This window comes from Engraulis encrasicolus, chromosome 1 (assembly GCF_034702125.1).
Source record: "Engraulis encrasicolus isolate BLACKSEA-1 chromosome 1, IST_EnEncr_1.0, whole genome shotgun sequence".
Taxonomy (NCBI): Eukaryota; Metazoa; Chordata; class Actinopteri; order Clupeiformes; family Engraulidae; genus Engraulis; species Engraulis encrasicolus.
In genome coordinates, this window is record NC_085857.1 from 47779938 (window position 1) to 47802817 (window position 22880).

The 22880-nt window shown below is 42.5% G+C and overlaps 2 protein-coding genes across 2 annotated transcripts in view; both read left to right on the forward strand.

Annotated features, from left to right (window-relative positions):
* Positions 1-22880, forward strand: part of LOC134453502 (adhesion G protein-coupled receptor E3-like) — a 42300-nt gene that overhangs the window by 16786 nt on the left and 2634 nt on the right. The window contains exons 9-20 of the mRNA XM_063204304.1: positions 671-802; positions 1788-1819; positions 2131-2196; positions 2680-2836; positions 3099-3212; positions 3941-4122; positions 4548-4709; positions 12672-12878; positions 13847-14079; positions 15165-15225; positions 15576-15667; positions 21034-21196. Coding sequence (XP_063060374.1) covers positions 671-802; positions 1788-1819; positions 2131-2196; positions 2680-2836; positions 3099-3212; positions 3941-4122; positions 4548-4709; positions 12672-12878; positions 13847-14079; positions 15165-15225; positions 15576-15667; positions 21034-21196 — 1601 coding nt within the window. The remainder of the gene's footprint in view (positions 1-670; positions 803-1787; positions 1820-2130; positions 2197-2679; positions 2837-3098; positions 3213-3940; positions 4123-4547; positions 4710-12671; positions 12879-13846; positions 14080-15164; positions 15226-15575; positions 15668-21033; positions 21197-22880) is intronic.
* Positions 6447-10881, forward strand: LOC134437637 (uncharacterized protein K02A2.6-like). The gene has a single exon (XM_063187154.1). It carries the CDS (start codon positions 6561-6563, stop codon positions 10005-10007), a length of 3447 nt encoding a protein of 1148 aa, XP_063043224.1. The 5' UTR covers positions 6447-6560; the 3' UTR covers positions 10008-10881.

Here is a 22880-nt window from a genome sequence, read left to right on the forward strand (position 1 = left end):
TATCATTAGAAAATACATACCAAATGCTAATCCTAAACAAAATAATGCTATAGCAATTTAAGTTGTGCCCTGACCAAAACATTCCCTAACCTTAACCTGTCATTAAAGACATATTTTTGAGAAATACCTTTTCCAATTGGTTGCTAGGCTATCAAACTTATATAATGAAAGAAAACTAGCTGTGCCCAGACCAAAACAATCCCTAACCCTAACCTGTCAGTAAGAATTTTTTTTTTTTTTTGAGACAAAATATTTGAAATTAGAAAAATCCTGAGAAAACACAAGACTGTGGAAATAGCCTATAGAAAGCACTTCAAACAATTCCGTGTCCAGGAGCACGGAAAACAATTCCGTGTCCAGGAGCACGGAATTTTGGCAAAATCCGTGCTCCTGGACACGGATTTTGTGTCCTTAACATCCGTGTCCAGGAGCACGGAATTTTTGGAGATCATGTTGAGTCGGTTTATCGCAGGGACGTGCGGAATTTGCGGCTCGCAGCAAGCGTACAGAGTGTCTTATTTCTCATTATATTGTGCAAGATAGAGTGTAAAGTGTGTGTGTGTGTGTGTGTGTGTGTGTGCGCGTGCATGCGTGCGTGTGTGAATGTCTGTGTGGGTGTCTGACTGTCTTTCTTGAACTTCACTGTTTTCTCCTTTTGGTCGGTCCACAGATGTGGATGAGTGTGTGGAGAGTCCTCTTGTGTGTGGTCCAAATGGCACCTGCATAAACACACCTGGCAGCTACACCTGCACCTGTCCACCAGGGTTTAATAACTATGGAAACAGCAGTGCACCTTGTGAAGGTAAGTTTGTGTTCCAAAAAATGACCCGGTTTAAAAACTGTGATATGTAACGACACTAAAATGACGTACTTTTCTTAAACCACAGAACATTTGTTCTCTTCTTTGTACACACAACATGGCCAATTACCTTAATTGAATTCAACTTAATTGAACTGATGCTATGTCCCCTTGCCTTAATTTGCTTGTGCCATGTGTTGTAAAATGAGGTGAAATAAGAGCTGTGGTTTCAAATCCTCACTATAAAGCGAGAACTCATTTTATTTGGACATTATATTTGGATTAGACATAATTAAATTACATTACATTCCACTTAGTCAAGTCAAGTCAAGTCAAGTCAAGTCAGCTTTTATTGTCAGTTTCCTCATATGCGCAGGTCATACAAGGAAATTGAAATGACGTTTTCTCTCTTATACCATGAAAGAGCATAGACAAACACGGGACTGACATTTACAAACGGACATCAAAGTGCAAGACAGTGTGTGTTTGTGTGCATGCGTGCGCGTGCTCCTGTTGGTGTGGTCCTTTCCATCAGGGGCAGCAGTAACAGGGGTGTGTTGTGTGTGTGCTGGATGTTGCAGGGCCCCAGACAGTTCTTGCTGTTACTTAGCTGCCACTTTTATCCAAATAATGATAAAAATAACAACTTGGTTTTATATAGCACCTTTCAAGGAACCCAAGGTCACTTTACATTACGGGGGGTTTGAAGGGGCAGGTGGGAAGAAGGGGCGGAGGAAGGGCTAGTGAAGTTAAAGTCCAACTTAAAGTCCTTCAAAGGTACTTATAGTTATTTTCAGGGTATTGGTTACAGTACTTGGAGCTTTGTGGGGATATAGGTGCCTTGTTCTACAACACCACTACACGATGGCTGCTACATTGACCATATTATACTTACAGATGCTTGCATTTGACACTTTAATTGAAAGATACATTTCCCACTTTTGGAAATGTGTCTAACATACTCCCGTTTCTTGTGCCTCATTTTTAGAACTGGCAAGAGTTATCAAGAAGGACTGCCAGGTAAAGTTAACCATTAACAGAACTATCATTAAACTATTGTTTAAAGCAATGCAAATTACTTATTCTGCATGGCTGTTTTAACTGTGTGGAGTAAGACTGTGTTATGTGCATTTTTCATATGTTAACTGTGGAGAAGGGAAATGGAAGACACATTTTATTTTTTTTATTTTGTAAGTTAAAATCTGTAAGAGAATATCTATTGCCATATATTTTGTCATGTTCTTCTGGAATCATCTCCCAAGGCAGCCCCCACACAACAAATGAACAGTCTCACTATCAACCTCACGCTGATTTGTCTTACCCATTTTTAGGGCTCCAATATAGATTGTAAACTGAACTTCTTGAATTCGTCATTGTCCACAACTCTGCCAGAGAAGGTATGATTTTCTTTAAGTTACTGTAACTGTTTCTGTTACTAGTACAGTTTGAAGGTGCACAATGTAGTATTTTTTGTAGTTTGTTTCCAGAATTCATGCTGCCCATTCAGAAATGTTACGAATGTCACGAAAACCTACCATACCACCACCATCAAGTTCTCAGTATTCATTATGACTGGGAGGATTACACCTGTACATGACAAGGTGGATATTCTCCATGTCTGCCATTTTGAATTCCCATTTCATTTTGAATATATTTATTTATTATATTCATAAAGCTCAAAGCTCAAAAGCTCAAATTTCGAAATAGGCAGCACAGCTTCAATGCGAAACATATCAACGATCCTACACATGTGCACCTTTAAATTTAGTTGACACATGTTTGTTTCACTGTTAATTTGAAAATGGTGATTTACTTCAATCACATCATCTGATGAGTGAAAGGGTAGACATTTGTTCTGATATTTTTCCTTCTCTCCATAGACAGTGTCCAATCTCCTAGATGTTTTGCTGGACTCTCCTCCAGACAGACTGGCCTCCAAGGGAGATGCTGTGCTTCAGTCCAGTGAGGACCTGGTGTCCACTCTGATCAAACCCACATTCACCCAGTCCAGCACAAACTTCACCACTAACACCACAGGTACAAGCCTAACACTGATACGTAGTATATGACACCAACGGTATCAACATGGTGAACGTTTTACCTTTTGCAACTCAAACGGCCAGGCTGCCTTGACATCAAACTTTTCTCTGAACTTAGCCATCACTAAAAAATGGGGTACCTTTGTCTTTTCCCATCATGATGCAGCTCAAAGAGGGGGAACCTTTAGCATCTTATGTCGAGGCTTGGTCAGAGTTTCGTTATTGGCTGATATTCTCCCTCCTTCAATATCACCCCTCAGAGGTGAAGATCCTGAGTGTTGGACCAAATACCTCCGTGGCTGGAATGCCTAAATTGGTGACTGCCAATGTCAGTGTTGACATCGACCTCTTGGGCATTGCGGACAACAACAATGGTAGGCATCAAATTACTCTCCCTCTTTCTCTCTCTCTCTCTCTCTCTCTCTATCTCTCTCTCTCTTTCTCTCCCTCTTTCTCTCTCTCTCTCTCTCTCTCTCTATCTCTCTCTCTTATCCTGATAACCCTCTGGCTCAGCATCATATAAGCTTATGAAGTTGATCTTATCGTATCTTATATTATCTTATCTTATCTTATCTTATCTTTATAAACTCAGGTTCAGCATCGGTGATGTGTGTGCTCAACAGAATGCAAGGAGTTGTTATTATAAAGAGCTATGGAATCATGAACCTTGTTATTATGCAGTGCTACCGAATGCAATATCTTGTCTTGTCTTGTCTCATCTTTTCTTGTCTTGTCTTGTCTCATCTTTTCTTGTCTTGTCTTGTCTTGTCTTGTCGTATCATAGGCCTATCTTGTCTTATTTTATCCGTATAAGCCGCAGATTCAGCATCTGGGGACATCATGATGTTCCAAGTGATACACGAAGGAGTTCCCATAAAGCATGCAAGGAGTCGTTATCACAAAGAGCTACTGAGTCACATTGTGTTATCTTATGCAGCTGTACGTTTATCAATGGGCAGCAGCCATTCAATCAGATACGGAGTACAAGTACTTGGGCTAGTTTTTGATGACAAGTTGTGGCCGGAGCGGCATAAAGCAATGACCCAGAAAAAAGGACGTCACGTGACTTTACGAATCTTACCATATCTTATCTAACCTTCAGGTTCAGCGTCTGTGGGCATTATGGTGTTCGACAACATGCAGGAGGCTCTCAATGCCAGCTTCTTCAAGACCAAAAGCAACAAAACAGCCGATGTGATCTCCAACGTCGTGTCTGTCATCTTGCCAAACACACTCAACAAGACGCTACCGACTCCGGTCAACATCAGCATAAAGCACCTCAAGGTTGTTGTCACGTTTAACTCGAAATAATAATGAGTAGTTTAAGTTTAATCTATTGAGCGTTAAAAGAGTTTTTAAAAATGTGGGGTTTATTTATTTATTATTATTATTATTATTATTATTATTAGTAGTAGTAGCAGCAGCAGTAGTAGCAGTTGTAGTAGTAGTAGTTGCAGTAGTAGTTGTTGTAGTAGTAGTAGCAGAAGTAGTAGTGGTAGCAGAAGTAGTAGTGGTAGTAGCAGTAGTAGTAGTGGTGGTGTTCGATTAGCACTGCATGTTTCACTCTGTATATTTGTGTGTGAAAACATGTAGGCTACTATGTTTTGCAAAAGGTGTACTTTTGCAATATTGATGCTGTAACATAAGGTTACTGCATCAGTATGTACAGTATGCCAAGGTTTTTAACTAAAATCTGGCTGTGTGCACAGCATACAACCGCTGATGACGAGGTGTTCTGTGTCCACTGGGATGCCAATTCTTGGATTCAAGATGGCTGCCGAGTCAGTATGACCAACTCAACTCACACCGTCTGCTCTTGCCAATACCCTTCTACCTTCGCCCTGATCATGACTGTGAATCCAACACAAAAGGTGAAATATTGTGTTTTACCAATATTTGATTGTGTGTGAGAATTATTGACAGAGCACTAAAACATTGGGGGAGAGAAGAGAAAAAAACCCACTAGATAACTACAAAAATATTATGCCATGTCATATAATGTTACCACCTCTATGAATGACATATTTTCCAACCTCTGGTGCAACCGAACAGGGAAACTACTTAGTGTTTGGCGAACTCCCATTGACTCCTGTTGTTCCCTCAAAAATGTGCAGTTCCCCCTAGACATGCAACCACAGGCATGTGATGAATGGGAAACCTAATTAAGAGTCAATTTGGATACATGCATACATACATTCTACTCCAATTTCCAGTCATGAACATCATAAATACACATTTCCTGTTAAGAACTATCATTGGTATTATGTAGGCCTAATTGTCAAGTTATTTGGGTGTTTAGGTTTTCCACCATAGCAGAAGATTTTGACCTACACTGGCTAGAATTCTGCTTATGTGTCTGGCCTCATGAATACAACTGGCCGACTCTGTATAATTATCTAGAGATGCAAATAATATTTTTTTTTAAATGCCTCAATGAGTTCTTTTTAGGCCTAGTTTCAAATGTGATTGTGGTGTTCCAACACCAGGAATATTATTTTGTGATGTACTCTTATTTTGGTACTGGTGAACAATGTATTCTTATTGGCTGTTCTGGGGGGTACAAAAGGTACTGCGCCTCTAGGCGCTCTCTCTCTCTCTCCTGCACCTGCCGTGTTAGGTAGTGCACCGATGTACAGTGGCTATGGTTATCAATAAACCCCGTAAGTGTTATCTTGCATATCCGCCTTCGTGTTCTTCCAGTTGTCTGCTTAAGCATTAATTAACTACGTGTGTAGCAATACACCACAGTTTGGCGACGAGGATGATGGGATGTTTAAGTTGGAAGACACGTTAGCATGTCCGGCAGCGACAGCGAGGCAGGGGTTAACGACGCTGAGGAAAACCCCGTGGAGCGAGAAGCACCGGTGGTGCACGAGGAACTTCAAGTTCAACAACCACCACCAGCAGAGCTACAGAGAGCTTCGGCGCGTGAAAGGACCGTCGAAATAAATATGGCGTTCGGTAAGCCAGAAGACTTCCACTTCGAGGAAAGTGAGGAAAGTTTTGATAGTTATCGTCAGAGGCTAGAGCAGTACTTTGCAGCTAATGGTCTTGATACCACACAAGAGAGGACCAAGGCGGTTTTTCTAACTGTGGTAGGGAAAAGGGCGCATAGCTTGCTAATGGATTTGTGTGCTCCTGCAAAGCCGTCTGAGAAAACTTATGCAGAGTTGGTGGGACTGTTAGAGAAACATTACGTTCCTGAAACCAATTTTATTGCTGAAAGATGCAAATTCCACGGAAGGAATCAAAAGGAAAACGAAACTATCAGTGAGTACGTTGCTAGTCTGAGGAAGTTAGCCGCCACATGTAAGTTTGGCGCATTTTTAGAGGAAGCATTACGTGATAGATTCGTGTGTGGTGTTAAGAGCACTGAATTGCGGGATCGCTTGCTCAGCGCTGCTCACACCATGAAAGACAAAGACTTAACGTTGGCGCTTGCACTCGAAAGAGCGCTTGCATTTGAAGTCACAAAGGACAGTGCGCAACAGTTTTCACAGAAAACCTACAAGGCGAATGTCGTTGATAAGAAAGCCAAAACAAAGGCTACGGAAAAGCCTACAGCGAGTGGAAAGCCATGCTATCGTTGCAGTGGCAAGGGCCACATGCCAGATGACTGTAGATTCAAGGATGTGGCGTGCCACGAGTGTAATCGAAAGGGGCACATCGCGAAAGCATGCCGCTCTCGCAAGCCAGGAGGAAAAGGGGCCGCGCAGTCAGCGATGAAGGGACAGTGCAACGCTCTCAAGCACGCGGCGTGCCAAGCCATGCATTCGGTGAACCAGGCACAGTGCGACGCTCTCAAGCACGAGACATGCCACAGTGTCAGCGCTCACAAGCAGCAGGCGAGCCGTGGGTGCAACGCTCCCCAGCGCGAGAGAGATCCGGTGTGCAACGCTCCCCAGCGCGAGAGAAACCCTGATTCCAACGCTCCCCAACAGCGCAGCAGTGACCATCATCTCCAGACAGGTGGTGGCTGTGCCAAGCTGCAGCTCCGCGACGGCGCAGAGCACGACTGTGTGCCATCCAAGTGCACAGTGGAGGAGTCGAGCATCGACACCAGTCAGACTTTTGATGGTGGAGGTTTGGACTTGTTTGCAATGGACACAAGTACAGGTGACATTGTGAAACCATATAATGTGTATGTGAGTGTCAATGGTGCTAAAGTGAAAATGGAGGTTGACACTGGCGCAGCCGTGTCAGTGATATCTGAGGGTCTGTACCAGCGCAGGTTTAAGTCAGTGAAACTTAGCCCAGCTAATTGTGTACTGAAAACCTACAGTCAAGAGTCACTGAAATTGATGGGAAAATTCACAGCAAAGGTGAAATGTAAGGATGTGACCAAAAAGCTAGACTTGCTAGTGGTGAAAGGGAAGGGTCCTGCCTTAATGGGGCGAGACTGGATTAGCCAGCTACATCTAGACTGGTCAAAAGTCAACAGAGTTGCTCCTGAAACGGTCGACAGCGTGTGTACCAGACATGCGGCTGTATTCAAACCTGGTTTAGGAAAGCTCAAGGGCATTGAAGCAAAGTTACAAGTAACTGAGAAGGCCGTGCCCAAGTTCTGCAAGCCGAGAAATGTGCCTTACGCACTTAAAGAAGCTGTGGAGAGAGAATTGGCAAAATTAGAATCTGAGGGGGTTATTTCGCCAACTAATTACAGTGAATGGGCAGCTCCCATAGTCTGTGTACCCAAAAAGGATGACAGTGTACGGATATGTGGAGACTACAAGGTTACAATTAATCCTTGGTTGAACGTGGAACAGTATCCACTACCCAGAACCCAAGATTTATTTGCTAAATTAGCTGGAGGTCAGCAATTTACCAAACTTGATTTATCACAAGCTTATCAGCAAGTGCAGTTAGAGGAAAACTCAAGACGTTACCTCACTATAAACACGCACAAAGGGTTGTACCATTACAACAGACTACCTTATGGTGTTGCCAGTGCGCCTGCGATTTTTCAAAAGATAATGGATCAAGTACTTCAGGGCATGGATGGTGTTATCTGCTATTTAGATGACATATTAATCACAGGAAAGGATGCAGACAGTCACCTAGCTAACTTGGAAGAGGTCCTTAGGAGACTAGAATCTCACAATCTCAGAGTAAAACAAGAGAAGTGTGAATTCATGAAAAGCAGTGTGTCTTACTTAGGACATGTCATTGATGCACTGGGCATTCATCCGATGAAGGAAAAGACAGATGCGATTCAGAGAGCCTCAGTTCCGAAAAATGTGACTGAGCTCAGGTCGTTTCTAGCACTGCTAAACTACTATGGGAAGTTCATTCCTAATCTGTCTACTTTGATTCAGCCCATGACAGTGCTACTGCACAAAGATGTTGATTGGCAATGGTCAGATACATGTCAAAAAGCATTCGAGAGTGCCAAGCAATCTCTTCAGTCAGACAAGTTGCTAGTACACTACGACCCTGATTTACCGCTAATATTAGCATGCGATGCTTCTCCGTATGGAGTTGGTGCTGTAATCAGTCACCAAATGAAAGATGGAAGCGAGAGACCGATCGCCTTCGCTTCAAGGATGTTGACAAAAACAGAACAAAACTATTCACAAATAGAGAAGGAGGCTCTTGGTTTAGTTTTTGGCGTTATGAAGTTCCATGAATACCTTTACGGTAGGAAATTTCTGTTATTGACAGATCATAAGCCTTTACTAAAAATCTTAGGACCAAAAACTGGAGTTCCTACTCTAGCCGCAGCGAGGATGCAAAGGTGGGCTCTAATCTTAGCCGCATATACCTATGAAATCCAATACAAGAGATCAGAGCAGCATAGCAATGCGGATGCGTTGTCTAGGTTACCTGTGAAACCAAGCGTGAATGTTGCATCTAATCCAGTGTACAGAGTTGCATATCTTGAAGATTTGCCCGTCACAGCTAGAGAAATAGCTAAAGAGACCGATAAAGACCCTGTGCTGAAGGTAGTTAAGCAACTGGTGTTGACAGGATGGCCTAAGCACATACAGGATGAAACACTGAAGCCTTATTTTCAGAGAAAGTATGAGCTCACTGTTGAGGATGATTGTCTATTGTGGGGATTACGGGTGGTAGTTCCAGAGAAATTGAAGGATAGACTAATGTCTGAGCTTCATGAACATCACTGGGGGATAGTTAAAATGAAATCCCTTGCCAGAAGTCTCTTCTGGTGGCCCACATTAGATGAGTGCATTGAACAAGAAGCGAGTAAATGTAGTGTGTGTCTGCAACAGCGTAGCATGCCTGCCACTACACGTGTACACACTTGGAAATGGTCTTCTAGTCCATGGGAGAGAATACACCTTGATTTTGCAGAGGACCACAAGCAGATGTTCTTAGTAGTAATGGATGCTTATGCTAGATGGCCTGAGATCATTCCCATGCATACTACTACATCAACGAAAACAATTGAGGCACTGAGAACCTTGTTTTCATCTTATGGTTTACCAAAAGAAGTGGTGACAGACAACGGGCCCCAGTATGTGTCGCAAGAATTTGAGTCTTTTCTTGCTAAGAATGGAGTGAAACACATTACTTCACCTGCATATCACCCTGCAAGTAACGGTTTAGCTGAGAGATTAGTGCAGAATCTTAAGAAATCACTTGCAAAGAACAGAGCAATCGGTGGTATGACACTGGAGCATTGTGTAGCTAATTTTGTGTTTGGTTACAGAAACACACCCCACACAACCACAGGCAAGACGCCATCTGAGCTGTTTCTAAGGAGACAGGTGCGAACCAGGTTATCTCTCATTAAACCTGAGTTTTCCCAAAGAATGCAAACTGAAACTGAACCAAACCTTCCTCGTGTTAGGTCTTTTACTGTTGGTCAGCAGGTCTTGGTAAAGAATTACAGGGGAGGGGAGAAATGGTTGAATGGTGTCATACGTGAAGTGTTGGGTCCTGTGACTTACAATGTTGAAGTGAATGGAAAAATTGTGAAAAGACATGTAAACCAAATGTTGAGCACTAAGGCAAACCCTGCTCAGTTGACACAAGAGGATTCTTGTGCAGCTTTGGACTTTGAGGAGTCCGATACAGAGACTGACATGGAACAGCCTATGCCAGTGGCTGTGGAAGCGCAACCCACAGTACCTTCACCAGCGCCAGTGGTGGAGCGCCGTACGCGTCCTGTGAGAAACAGGCGTCCTCCTGACAGACTGAACTTATAACTGGACATGTTGAGTTGAAAAGAAGAAAAAGATGTGAAAAAGTGGAAAAGAAAATGTACTGAATGTGTACTGATGTTTTCATGTTTGTTATGAGTTCAAGCACTAATGTACCTTGTTAAGGATATAAAAGAAATGAGGTATTGAAAAGTAATAGAAGAAGAGGTTATGATTTACAGGGGAGGAACTGTGGTGTTCCAACACCAGGAATATTATTTTGTGATGTACTCTTATTTTGGTACTGGTGAACAATGTATTCTTATTGGCTGTTCTGGGTGGTACAAAAGGTACTGCGCCTCTAGGCGCTCCCTCTCTCCTGCACCTGCCGTGTTAGGTAGTGCACCGATGTACAGTGGCTATGGTTATCAATAAACCCAGTAAGTGTTATCTTGCATATCCGCCTTCGTGTTCTTCCAGTTGTCTGCTTAAGCATTAATTAACTACGTGTGTAGCAATACACCACAGTGATATTAATATTTCGTGGCAAAAAATATTATTTTTACTGTACATTCTTGTGTTTTTCATCTGAAAGTCTTGAAGAGTTGTGGTGAGGGTATGGTAAGACAAGTCTATGTCCATGGCACTACTGTACAGTAGAGTAATGGTTCTCGACCTTTTCGAATAAATGCCCCCTTGACCACGTCATAAGCCTTCCACCCCGCCCTTGCAAAGAACACTATGTATTAATTCCTTAATTCTTTAATTTCCCTCAGGATTAATAAATTATACTCTCTAATCTACTAATGTCATAGTCTCACAGAGACACCAAGTGGTGAAAAAGCAGAATGACGTTCCAGGCCTTGACTACACGTATGTGTGGATATGTATAAAAAGTGCTTAAAAAAATCTGTTTACATACAAACATGGCATGTGAATAAAAAAAAGAAACAGTATAGTGAACGAAATAAATCCTGAGTTGTTTGTTTGTTTTTGTTTATTTCCATTTATGGGACCTTCAAATCAGTTTTTTTGTGTTAACTAAACGCCCAAACAGATACAGTATCTATATCCATAAAAATATCCATATATTCTAAACATGATGTCAGTCTTTAATGTGTTTATTAGAAGAAAGATGTTTAGCTGCCTGACTTCCTGTTCCTACTGTTGTGTTACATGTAAAGGCCGTTCTCTAATCATGTCACAGTCTCAGAGAGACACCTAGTGGTAGACTAGTGAAATGTCTGAAGTTCCAATCTTGAATGTGTATTCTACAGCAGTGCCGGGCCCATTGGTGACCCACGAAGGTCTCATGACTATAAATATAAATGGAATGCGAAATCATTTTCTATAAATCTTAATAATATTTGTTTGAGTGAAAATAAGTTCTCTTTTGACATATATATTGCCGAGTGTGTCTTTAGCCCCCGGCACGCTTGCTGCGAACCGCTAATTACGCGAGTCAGCGCGAGTAGGCTAACCGACTGCACATGCTTGCTTTAAAAGCAGTAGACCAACATGCAAAATACTGGCGGTGTCATCCAGGGGGCAGAGAGCACAGCATTGCGATAAGGAAATTGGGAACACAGACTGTAAACAAAACAAAATAAGGACTCCCCGGGCAAGGAGACGATACTGCTACTTCTGTATTTGCACGCTCCTTTGTCAAAGTGCAACGGGGAAGTATGATCGCAAATCGAATGTTTGTAATTTCGGACAAGCTCGAGACGGTCTTGAAAAGTTGTCGCCATCGTTGTTTTCCCCAGAAGCGCTCGTATGGAACTGTGCGAGTTTGAAGATATTGCACCTAACGCACTTGTTTGGTTGCAGTATCTAACGTGCGTAAAATTGACATGAATTGCGCAAGTTAACGCGTTATGAAATTGTGCACTGTAACATCTATAGGCACCTGTCAAGTGTAAGTGTGGGGTCCTGATTGAGAGGCATTTGACGTTCGTTGTGTCAAGCCGTCAGTCCTCTGAGTAATAAATGAACATCAGCCACAGCTCTGCAAGTAGCTGTTTTTATTATAAATTTACAAGCACGACATGCAAGCGCTCGCATATCCTACAGCAAGTATACCGCCAGCCTTTCAAGGCAGACGGCTAGCATGAACAGGGCCACGGACACCTGTGAAATGTTGAAGGGGTACAAAATTGGGATCCAAGTTTCATTTCATTGTTATTTAAGTTTTATTTAGCCAGGACTGTCCCATTGAGACTGAGTGTTTCTTCTTCCAGGAATCTAGTTTGGGTCATTTCCCAACCCTACCCCTTCTCACTCTCCCAACACATTTCCTGAGCAAGAAAAAGACAAAGTTGCCAAGTGAAAAGATTCACACACTCCCTAGCATTCTCCATTGATAGCCTTATTTGAAGTTTATTTAGAGCATCTAAATTGCAAGGGAATTTTTCATTGTAAAAAAAAACGTAAACAAAAAAAAACTACAGCTTCTATATAAAGCTATGTTGCATTAGTTCAGGGTTTCCAAACCTTTTCCAACCTGCGGCACAGTTTAAATTTCCGGTGCCCATCTCTGACTAAATACACAATACAACTTAAATAAAAACTCAAATAAATACTCAACAGCAACGCAAACATAACATTATTTCAAGGTCCACTTAGAATACCTCCGCTGCCCACCTTTGGGCCCAGGCCCACAGTTTGAGAATGAATGTATTAGTTATTGAATTTACTGTTATGTGATTACCGTACTTTGCATGTTTCCAGAGTGACCCTGTGATGAACATTCTGAACACTGTCTTGGTGCTGATTGGCCTGCTCTTCCTGACCTTGGCGGTGATGACCTTTGCCCTCTGTCGATGGAACCCCAGGGTGTCCAACGTGGCTCGCCTGAACCTGTGTGTGTGTCTGCTGCTGGCCCACACCCTCTTCCTGCTCACACAGAGCTTCCTCCAACGAATCAGGGCCCACCAGGTAGGCCTACACAACTGTCATTAATGTGCATGACCTGTATTTACACTGCTACTGACTTTGAAAGTCCTAAACAGCCTTCCTAGTTATTATACTGTATCTCTGAAAGGACCCTGAGGACCCTCTCGAAAACAAGAGTTAATTTGAAGGTGCTACGCTCTAACGAAGAATTTAAATTTGAATTTGAATTTAAATGTAGCACATTAGAGAAATTATGGCTTTGGCCATACCTCTGTCCAGAGGTGTCAATTCCTGGTCCAGAAAGTAAAAACCCTGCCACAGTTTCCTTCCAACACAGGTGACTCTAATAAGCAGCTGGTCTTGAGTGTTCAATTATCAGGTGATTCGGAGATGGTTGGATCCAATTTGTGGCAGGGTTTTTACTTTCTGAACCCGGGATTGACACCTCTGCCTCTGTCACATGTTATCGATAACCTTTGAATGTGTGGGAGGATTTGTATGAAATCTTGTGTGAACTAGCTGAATGTGCAGTTTTTTTGAGGCAAATACTTTCAAGGTAGCAGAATATTTGTTTCAGAATTGTTGTTTCTGCCATAACCATTTTAACAGGTGGACAAATTTCACCCATTTTGTATCACATCGTGTATGTCACATAAAGGGATTAATTACACTGTGACAATGGACTACACTGTCAAGTAGCCTGAATTTTGGATTGCATAATGACTTGACCACAATGACCATAATGATAAAATATCTCTATTTTTCATTTCATAGTGCACTGTGAACATGAATTTTGATACTGCCGATAACAGTTATTCACGCTTACCAATATTTTCTGTTATGTGACTGACTGAAGGAATATTTTGTGTGTGTGTGTGTGTGTGTGTGTGTGTGTGTGTGTGTGTGTGTGTGTGTGTGTGTGTGTGTGTGTGTGTGTGTGTGTGTGTGTGTGTGTGTGCGTGCGTGCGCGTGCATGTGTGTGTGTTCACCTGTCCATCTGAATTTCTCAGGCTCTGTGTAAGACCCTGGCTGGCGTCCTGCACTACCTCTTCCTGTGTTCCTTCGTCTGGATGTCCATAGAGGCCGTGATGCTCTTCCTGTCTGTACGGAAGCTCAGGCAGGTCAAACCAGTCGAGTGGGCGGGACTACACTGGAAGGTCAGCCTCCTGATTGGCTACGGGATCCCGCTAGTCATCGTTGGTGTGTCTGCTGGAGTGAACCCTGAAGGACACGGAAGCGCAAAGTGAGTGTGTGTTTATGCATGTGTGCACATGAATATGCATGTTTATGGGTTCTTTCCAATATGCGGACTCCCATCCTCGGCCTGAGCTAGTTGCCTTGCGTTTCGTTAACGCCCCGCCTCCATGGAAAAACACAATAAAGTTTCTTCATGAACATGTGTCGTCAGTGACGTCATCACGAGGCCATAAGCTGGCAAGCGAGCAAAGGGAGGACGAGAGTTGGGATACTAGAAAGAACCCAATGTGTCCATTATGCTGATGACAGGGTGCTGAAAGGGTGGGGCAAAGAGGCCACTTGTCTCGGGCCGAGGGAGAGACGGGGCCCAGAATTCGATCATCAATAACTGTGCATTGTGGGTGGGGGGGGTAAAAGCTGGCAGCAGCCTGTGTATGCTTGAATTCATGACGGTGTGTGCATGTCCATACACTTGCGTGTGCCAAAAAAAATGTACCAAATTCTGCTGAGTATCCAGCATAATTGTGAGTCTCTTCATGTGGAGACGTACTGTAGGTGTCACGTGTATCCTTAGGAAACGGATACTGTTTTCAGGCCGACCTGGGGTCCGTATCTCGAAAGCGTCTTTGCTACGACGGTAGCAACTTCCTTCGTAAGAGCGACTCAACTCTCTCTCAACAGCGACACTCACCACTAAATCCAAGGGAATGGTAAGACGGTCTTAAGGCGGTCTTAAGACGGTTAGCAACGACAAGAATCGAGAAACGGACCCCAGAACGGCGCCGGTGCCAGCACCTGTTATATTAAGTGCTTACCTGCAAATCACCACCGTTCCAGGCCCTGAACTTTTCCCATACGTGCCTCGGTTACCCGAATTAACATGCTGACGTCCATCTTGTCATCACGGTTCACGGAGAAAAAACAAGTATTTGTCGGTTCACATTGCGAACCAACTTCCCGGCGTCCGCATGGTTCTCAGGCATGGTCAGCCTGAATGCGCAATCGGTGTACTACAGACTTTAAGTTTTTGTAAAGAAATAAAGAAATAAACTGTGTGGTGGACTAATGATAGATGAATAAAGTGTACTGTATAGACTAATGTTGATTTCCCCCATCTACTCTCTGTTGCAGCTGTTGGCTTAAGGAGGGGTTTGCCTGGAGTTTCCTTGGCCCTGTGTGTTTCCTGCTTGTGGTAAGTCTGTGTGTGTGTGTGCATGTGTGTGCGTCTCAATATACAGTGTTACCGTGTCAAAATAGTACTGTCGTGCTATTAACTGTTAATTCAAGAAAAGCTGACAGTGCTAAGATTTTTTATGTTCTCATGGCTTTATTGTCTGTATCTGTCTCGGTCTATCTGTCTGTGTGTCTGCCTGCCTGCCTGTCTCCCTGTCTCCCTGTCTATCTGCCTGCCTGTCTGTCTGTCTTTCTGTCTGTGCGTTTGTCTGAATGCTTTTCTGTCTGTCTCTCTCTCTCTCTCTCTCTCTCTCTCTCTCTCTCTCTCTCTCTCTCTCTCTCTCTCTCTCTCTCTCTCTCCCTCCTCAGGGCAATGTCATCCTCTTTCTCACCATCCTCATCAGCATCCAGTCCACCCTGAAGGAGGCCCGCAGTGATATCTCCACTATCAAATACACCCGGTGAGACACGCACACACACACACACACACACACACCCCACACACACACACACACACACACACACACACACACACACACACACACACACACACACACACACACACACACACATACACACACACACACACACACACACACACACACACACAATGATAGGCACCAGATAGGACATACCGTACACTCAAAAACGTCCTCCTTCCTTCTCACCCGCTCTCACATGCACTTAAATTCCTTTTTGATAAGCAGTGATAAGCGGCATCAGATATTGCAACCAAGTGCCACATTCCAAATGACTTGGTTTTATCTGTCGCATAGAATGCCCAAGTCTCTGCCCTTTCCGGATGGTTCATGGGGCCTAAGACGTCAACCTATGTTCCTATCCACTTTGCCTTTTCTCCTAGATCATACATGTGCTGCATCTGGGAATTAGTGTTAATCAGTGGCGTGATTGTCAATTGTCGATTTGCAAGTAGTGTGCTTTCAAAAATACTTACGAACTACAAACCCCAACTTCATAGAAGTTGAGACACAAGGTAAATTGTACTGACAACAACAACAACAAATTTGTAATAACAAAATACTGCCATTTTCAAAACGTCTGATTCTTATATTAGATGGAGAACGGCACAAAGAAAACATCAGCCATCAAAACAGACCAAAATTATTGTTTTGGGGATATTCATGAATATGTAAAAGCAACTCGTCTCAAAAGAGTTGGGACGGGGACAATAAAAGGCAGCAAATGCCAAGGAAGACTAAAAACAAAACAAAAAACAACACTTAACAGTTAAATATATTAACCAATGAGATGATATTATATAAAAAACAGTGTTAATTCCTATCTTGGGCATGCTTTCACCAGCTTAAATGGAGGGTGTATTCCTTGTCATGTTTTGCAATGTTTTCCTTTCTGTAGTGCTTACTGTGTGACAGGTCTTCACCAAAAGCCCGCCATTTTATCACCTGCTGGTCCTTATTATTGAGTTAAACTATTTAAACACAGTAGAGAATGCAATTTGTCCTCACGATGTGGTAGTATTTGAAGATCTCCCTTCAAAATTCAATGCATGAGTGGCTTTTCATGCTGATTAAATCCCATTCATGTCATTCAGCACTGTATTTAACTCTACAGATGAGTGAGAACAACTTAACCAATGCACTACTGCACCCCCATGCCATCATGGAGGCTGACTTTTGAAGTTAGCACTAACACAAGTTGGATGATCCATTTTCACTGTAGCACAGGATGTGCAAGACTCTATTATTTTCAACAAGAATTGACATCTGCAACTTCTGCTGACTTCTGTAAGCAAATGACAGTTTCCCATGTCTTCTGGGTCTAGTTCAAGTGAGCACGGGTGCATAGAAGAATGTTAAAGCCCTCTATCATTTGCACACATGAAGCATTCTTATGGTCAATTTTCAATAGCTGTAATTCTTGGAGTACTAGAATGAGACTACATTGGATATATATTTCATATCATGAACCTATACAATGATTTTAATGACGAAAATATGTCTTACATACACTCAATCATGGCAAATCAAAGGAAATTCAAAATGTATGTAATAACTATGGTAATTATTCCTTCTGCATCTTTAATTCTGAGTGACTCTCTGTGATGGTCTTATACCTGGGCACTCATATTGTCCATCAGTACAAGTCGTTTTGAAATGTTCTTCTTTGTTTATGTATCTTATTTAGATGTTTATTAAATCTCACTGATCCCCGTCCCAACTTATTTGAGATGTGTTGCAGTTATCAAATTAGAAATGAGTATATGTCCCTCAAAACAATATTTTTTCTCGGTTTTAACACTTGATATGTTGTCTTTTTACTATTATCCATCTAATAAATGGTTTGAATGTTTTGAAAATGACAGCATTTTGATTTTATTCACAGTTTACCAAATGTCCCAACTTCACCAGAGTTGGGGTTTGCACTTGGACTACACAAGACCAGTCACTCTGACATGCAGCCACTTAAGCCACTGTGAAGCAGTAGGGCTGGCTGTTCGCCTTCAGTCACGGTTCATATCATTGTGAGGAGCACGCTGTAGTCTATTTTCTAGTCTCGCACAAAAACTAAAATATCTTTTGTTGCCACCTGAAAAGAAATGGTGTTCTGACGACAATCCAAATCTTCAATATTCACTGCTGCCCTATGTTAAATCCACAACACGTGTCAAAAGGAATCAGGATATAGCTTACTCACTTCAAAATGTTGGTGAATTGTGATCCATTGACCGGAAATACTGTAGAAGGGTGTGTGCCTCTATCCAAGTGATCGCACTAGTCACCTGGGGCCTGTACTACGAACAGGGTTCAATTTACCCAGAACTAACCCAGGGTTAACTTGGTAAACCGAGGTTGACAAAACCTGTCTACCTTAAAGTGTATATCTCAGGTTAATTTTTATTCAAAATAATGGACTTCCTTTGATAGTTCTACCACTTCAACAATTATCCATCATTTTTTCATGCAACAGGGCATCAGAAAATGAAATATAATGAGGAAAAGTGTGTATTTTCAGTAACATGTTCAAAGAATTCTAATCTATTGTGTGACGTCAGGCGAGGCCATTCAGTAGCCCGCAGTAGCGGTAGCCCTGTATTCTGTACGGTGTGTGATTGAATTATGCCGTACGGGTATGAAATAAATATCATTGCCAATGTTATATCATGACCGCTACAGGGTGCCATGTGACCGTGAGGCAGTAAAATAGCCTACCAGTGTTCGAACTATACCAAAAAAAAAAAACAAAAAAAAAATAGGGGGGGGGGGGGGGGGGGGGTGGGGGGTGAGTGGTTACGATTGCGCTTGCCTCAAAGTGCGAGTCTCGAAGGGCTAGCCTATTCCTACCATGTGATTTCAAATTTCAAGTAGGCCTACACTACAAATTACCAGACATTGTTAGTATCAACCTTTAGGTCTATCATGCCATTTCAGCATCATGTCCAAGTGGGAAAGAATGTAAACAGCGACAAATGATAAATAAATAAAACCGTTTGGGTGAATCATTCGCTCCAAGCTTTTTAACGGCAAGGTGCAAAGCAGTCGGCTGCATTGTAAGAGTGCCAGAGATTACCAAATTCAAACGACTGCAAAGCAATCTGTCTGGGCACAGCGGAAAGCACCTGTGCGGTCCACACGGCCGTCAGCAGAAAACGAATGAACCTTCCTTGCAATACGTCCGAGAACATCAGTACACCGTATGTCAAATGGCGCATTTGTCTACTTGTTTCGAGCACCACGTTTCATTGTCATTGCCGCGAGTTTCTGACAAACCACATAGTTGAGCTGCACAACGTGACACTATCATACACAACATGATGAAGCGCCCCCCTCACGTTTGACATCCTCGGGCCGAAGTGTCATAAGGGGGTAAAGACCGTGAACATAGTGACACACACTTCACAGTGGTGTTGGTGAAAACGAAACGAAGTTGCCTCCCACAGCCCAAACGCAAAATAATGCCGAAAATTGAATGCCCCCTCAGTTGTCCTGGCTAGGGCAACTGGCGCGCTATCACTGCTTCTTATTCAATGTACCAGCACTTGCATTGTACTCGCGCTGCACTTGTCTCACAATGCAATCAGCTGCGTGCTCCGGGCGAAATAGTCAACTCTCCCACCTTGTGGACACAGAAGGGAACAATTTGAAGAACGCGTTTCAGACGGACGGACAGACATAGCCTACCCTCAGATGCTGGGACGCATCTAAACACGTGGATCCAACGCGCGTAGTAGGAAAATAGAGACTGAAAAGATACAACCAAAAGGCTCTACTCGAAGGCTCCAGCCAACGCTGTTGAAAGATTGTTTGCCTCTCTCCCTGGCCATCTGAATGAGATGCTTTTATCAAACGTCATACCAAATCTACATAGGCCTAGGTTAGTTTTGGTATTTATGTTTATAGGCCTATTTGATCTGGCGACTATTGTTGTTTTACTGTCTTGCTTGAACCGCTCTGTTTGGATTACTTGAAGACTTTCCATGGATTATCCTGCATCGTCTCAGTGCCGTGAGTAACCTGGAACATAAGTAGGCTATATCATCAGAGGTAAGCTTAGTCACTTTTGGCCGCGAGAGACTTGGAAGGCTTGGATTTGCGCCACACAACGTGGATTATTGAAACTGAAGACTTGATTTCTTCTATATGGATACTTTCGTTTGGTAGGCCTATAATAACGGACAGTGCAGTTTTTTTTTTGTGACACACGGACTTTTTTTTTTTTTTCAAGGAATATAGGTTAACCGAAATAGTCCCGCCGCCGCGTGGGTTACCTATGCTATTGATTTGTGACACGCATGTGGGTGACCTTTATTGAAGTTGCATGTAATTCTATTGAATTGATAATAGTCCATGTGATTTTTACAACAGCGACATGACTCGGGTAGTATACTTTAGCCTACTGTTTTGCACCTAGGAAAAGTTTGACGCGATTTCAGCACCATGGACAGTCACTCCCCAGTCGGGCGAAAAGCACCACATTTTAGGCTACGCAGATCATTTCAAGAGACCCGTTTGTGCTGTTTGTAATTTAGGTAGCCTATTGCATTTAGCTGACACGATATTGGCAGTTAATTAAAAATGATTAAAAGCAAGCCCAAAAATATGAAGGGATTAGTAAAAAAAAAAAAAAGAAGCCCATGTCGCATAGCCTAGTCTAGCCTATAGGTCCACGCAGATTTTGCAACCCTGCATGAATAGCATTTCTACTAAAACTAGTTGGCCAAAAGTTACTAAATCATTTAGAAGTTGTTACAGTGCCCTGCATGAGAAAAGCCGCACGATTACCGGTAGTTGCGATTTCTATTATAGGCCTGCAGGCCACGGCCGTTATATCATTAGTGATCGTCACCTCGCCTATGTAAAATTCCAGGCAAATAAAATTAGAACGTTCACCCATGGCCTCGCCTGACGTAGTCGCCAGGTTACGGTTAAACCCACATTTGCCACAACAAACAACAAAAATCGTTGTTTAACATCGTTTTTGGAGGGACTTATATATGTGGATCATTTATTGAATACAGTGTGTACACATTGATCCAAAGTAGTGGTTAACCTGCGATATACACTTTAATTGTCTACCCAGAGTCAAACATATCCACCTTTTGTTGTATTTGTCAATTGGGAAGTTACACGGCACGTGACCAAATTAGTCTCGAAGTAACACGTAACCCTGCTTTGTAGTACAGGTCCCTGATCTCCACAAGAACTCCGACACTTGACCAAGACCTTTTAGTCACCTGGTGCACAGTTACAGTATAACCATTTTTTGGAGGGAATATGTGGCACAATCCAAGTTGACCATCATTTCATAATTAATAATGGTCATCATTTCAACCACCTTGTCTCTGCAGAGGTCTGCTGATCAAAATTACTGTCCAGTTCCTCATCCTGGGTTGCCCCTGGTTACTGGGCATGGGGGCAGCCACAAGTCGAGTTCTAGAGGTTCTCTTCCTGTTCCTCACCTCCCAGCAAGGAACCGCCATCTTCCTCATCCACTGCCTCCTCAACGCGGAGGTAAATACACTCACACACACGCACACACACACATGCACACTTAAAAACTGTGTGTGTGTGTGTGTGTGTGTGTGTGTGTGTGTGTGTGTGAGAGAGAGAGAGTTGTTGTTGAAGTTTAAAATCCAAACATCCACGAAAAATATCCCCACCCCCAACCCACCATACCCCATTAACTTCAACTCCTTACCAAAGAAAACATAACCCGCCAGCCGCATTAGCTTGACTTGACTTGACTTGAAAGCTTTAATATCCTTAAAAAGGCAATTTGTCTTAAAGTAGGGCTGGTAATCCAAATTTGCTGGATCGATTCGATTCCGATCCAGAAGGTCACGATCCAATTCGATCCACAATCCGATTCGATTCGATTCAATTTCAATTTTCTGTATTGCTGGGTTGTCACTTTAACCCATTTATGCCTAAAATTAAACTAAACTAAACTAAATATCTCAACCTTTGATACCCACACAAACATGAAATACCTTGGTATGAGACAAAGAAGTGGGAAACTTGGTATGAGAGAGAAAGGTGGGAAAACACTGGCACTATTAACTTGAACAGGCCATGTGTATTTGTGCATGTGGTCTACATGAAGAAAGCTACAGGATGTGGTTGAGAAAATAGCACCTATAATCATCGGCAAAAGATCGATCCATAAAGTTGTGAATCGATATCACACTTTTCGAACGTGAATCGATATTGGATTCAATCTTTTGAACCCAGCCCTATCTTACAGCACAGCAGAATGACATAAAAACATATAGGCCTACAATAAATTAAAAAAATTAAGTACAAACAAATACACACAATAAATAGCTAGACATATAAGTTAATATGTAAATAAATACGTAAATAAATACAGACCACTGGTCAAATGCATCCGTTAACACGAGGGGATTGCTAAAAAAGTAAAAAGAGGTCAATTGTGCATTAGAACAAATATAAATGTCCACAATATCAAGAATGTATCTCCCACATCTTGTTCAATTCGTTAATTGCCATGGGGATGAAGGAGTTCTTTGCTCTATTTGTTCTAATGTTAGGGCATCTGTACCTGCGTCCTGAAGGAAGAGTTTGGAATTTAACTGAGAGGGGGTAGTAGTGTCAGAACAAACTTTGTCCGCTTTCTTTGTTAATCTATCTAAATAAAGTTTATTAAGCTCATTTTGCTGACTCCCCATTATCTTCCCACATGATTTAACAATTTTACCCAGTTTACTTTTGTGCGTCACTTTAGAGTGACCATACCAGCATACAATACCATAGCTGTCCACACCCCCTTATCCACACATCACGGTCTTATCATAAAGTTCAAGGTTGTCTATAGCCTGATAGTAGGCATACTCTACAGTGATCCTGGACTCAACCAGGGCCTTGAACATCCCCACACACCCCTCTTCCTCCAGCCTGTTACATTTCCAAATGCACAACTTGGCTTGCACCATCAGAAAGTTCACCAGTGTGTGTGTGTGTGTGTGTGTGTGTGTGTGTGCGCGCGCGTTCGTGCATGCGTGTGAAAGAGAGAGAGAGAGAGAGACAGACAGAGAGAGAAAGAGACATTGGCCGTTTTTGAACCAACGTCCTGATGACATAATATTGTACATGAGCCTACTGTTGGCAGTTTAAAATGCAGACTTAAAGGGACAGTTTGGTCAATTTCAACATGCAGTTGTATTGCTCACGCTCC

What these genes read in the sequence shown, in the direction of transcription:
- LOC134437637 (XM_063187154.1), top strand. Translation starts at nt 6,561, where the DNA reads ATGAAGGGACAGTGCAACGCTCTCAAGCACGCGGCGTGCCAAGCCATG.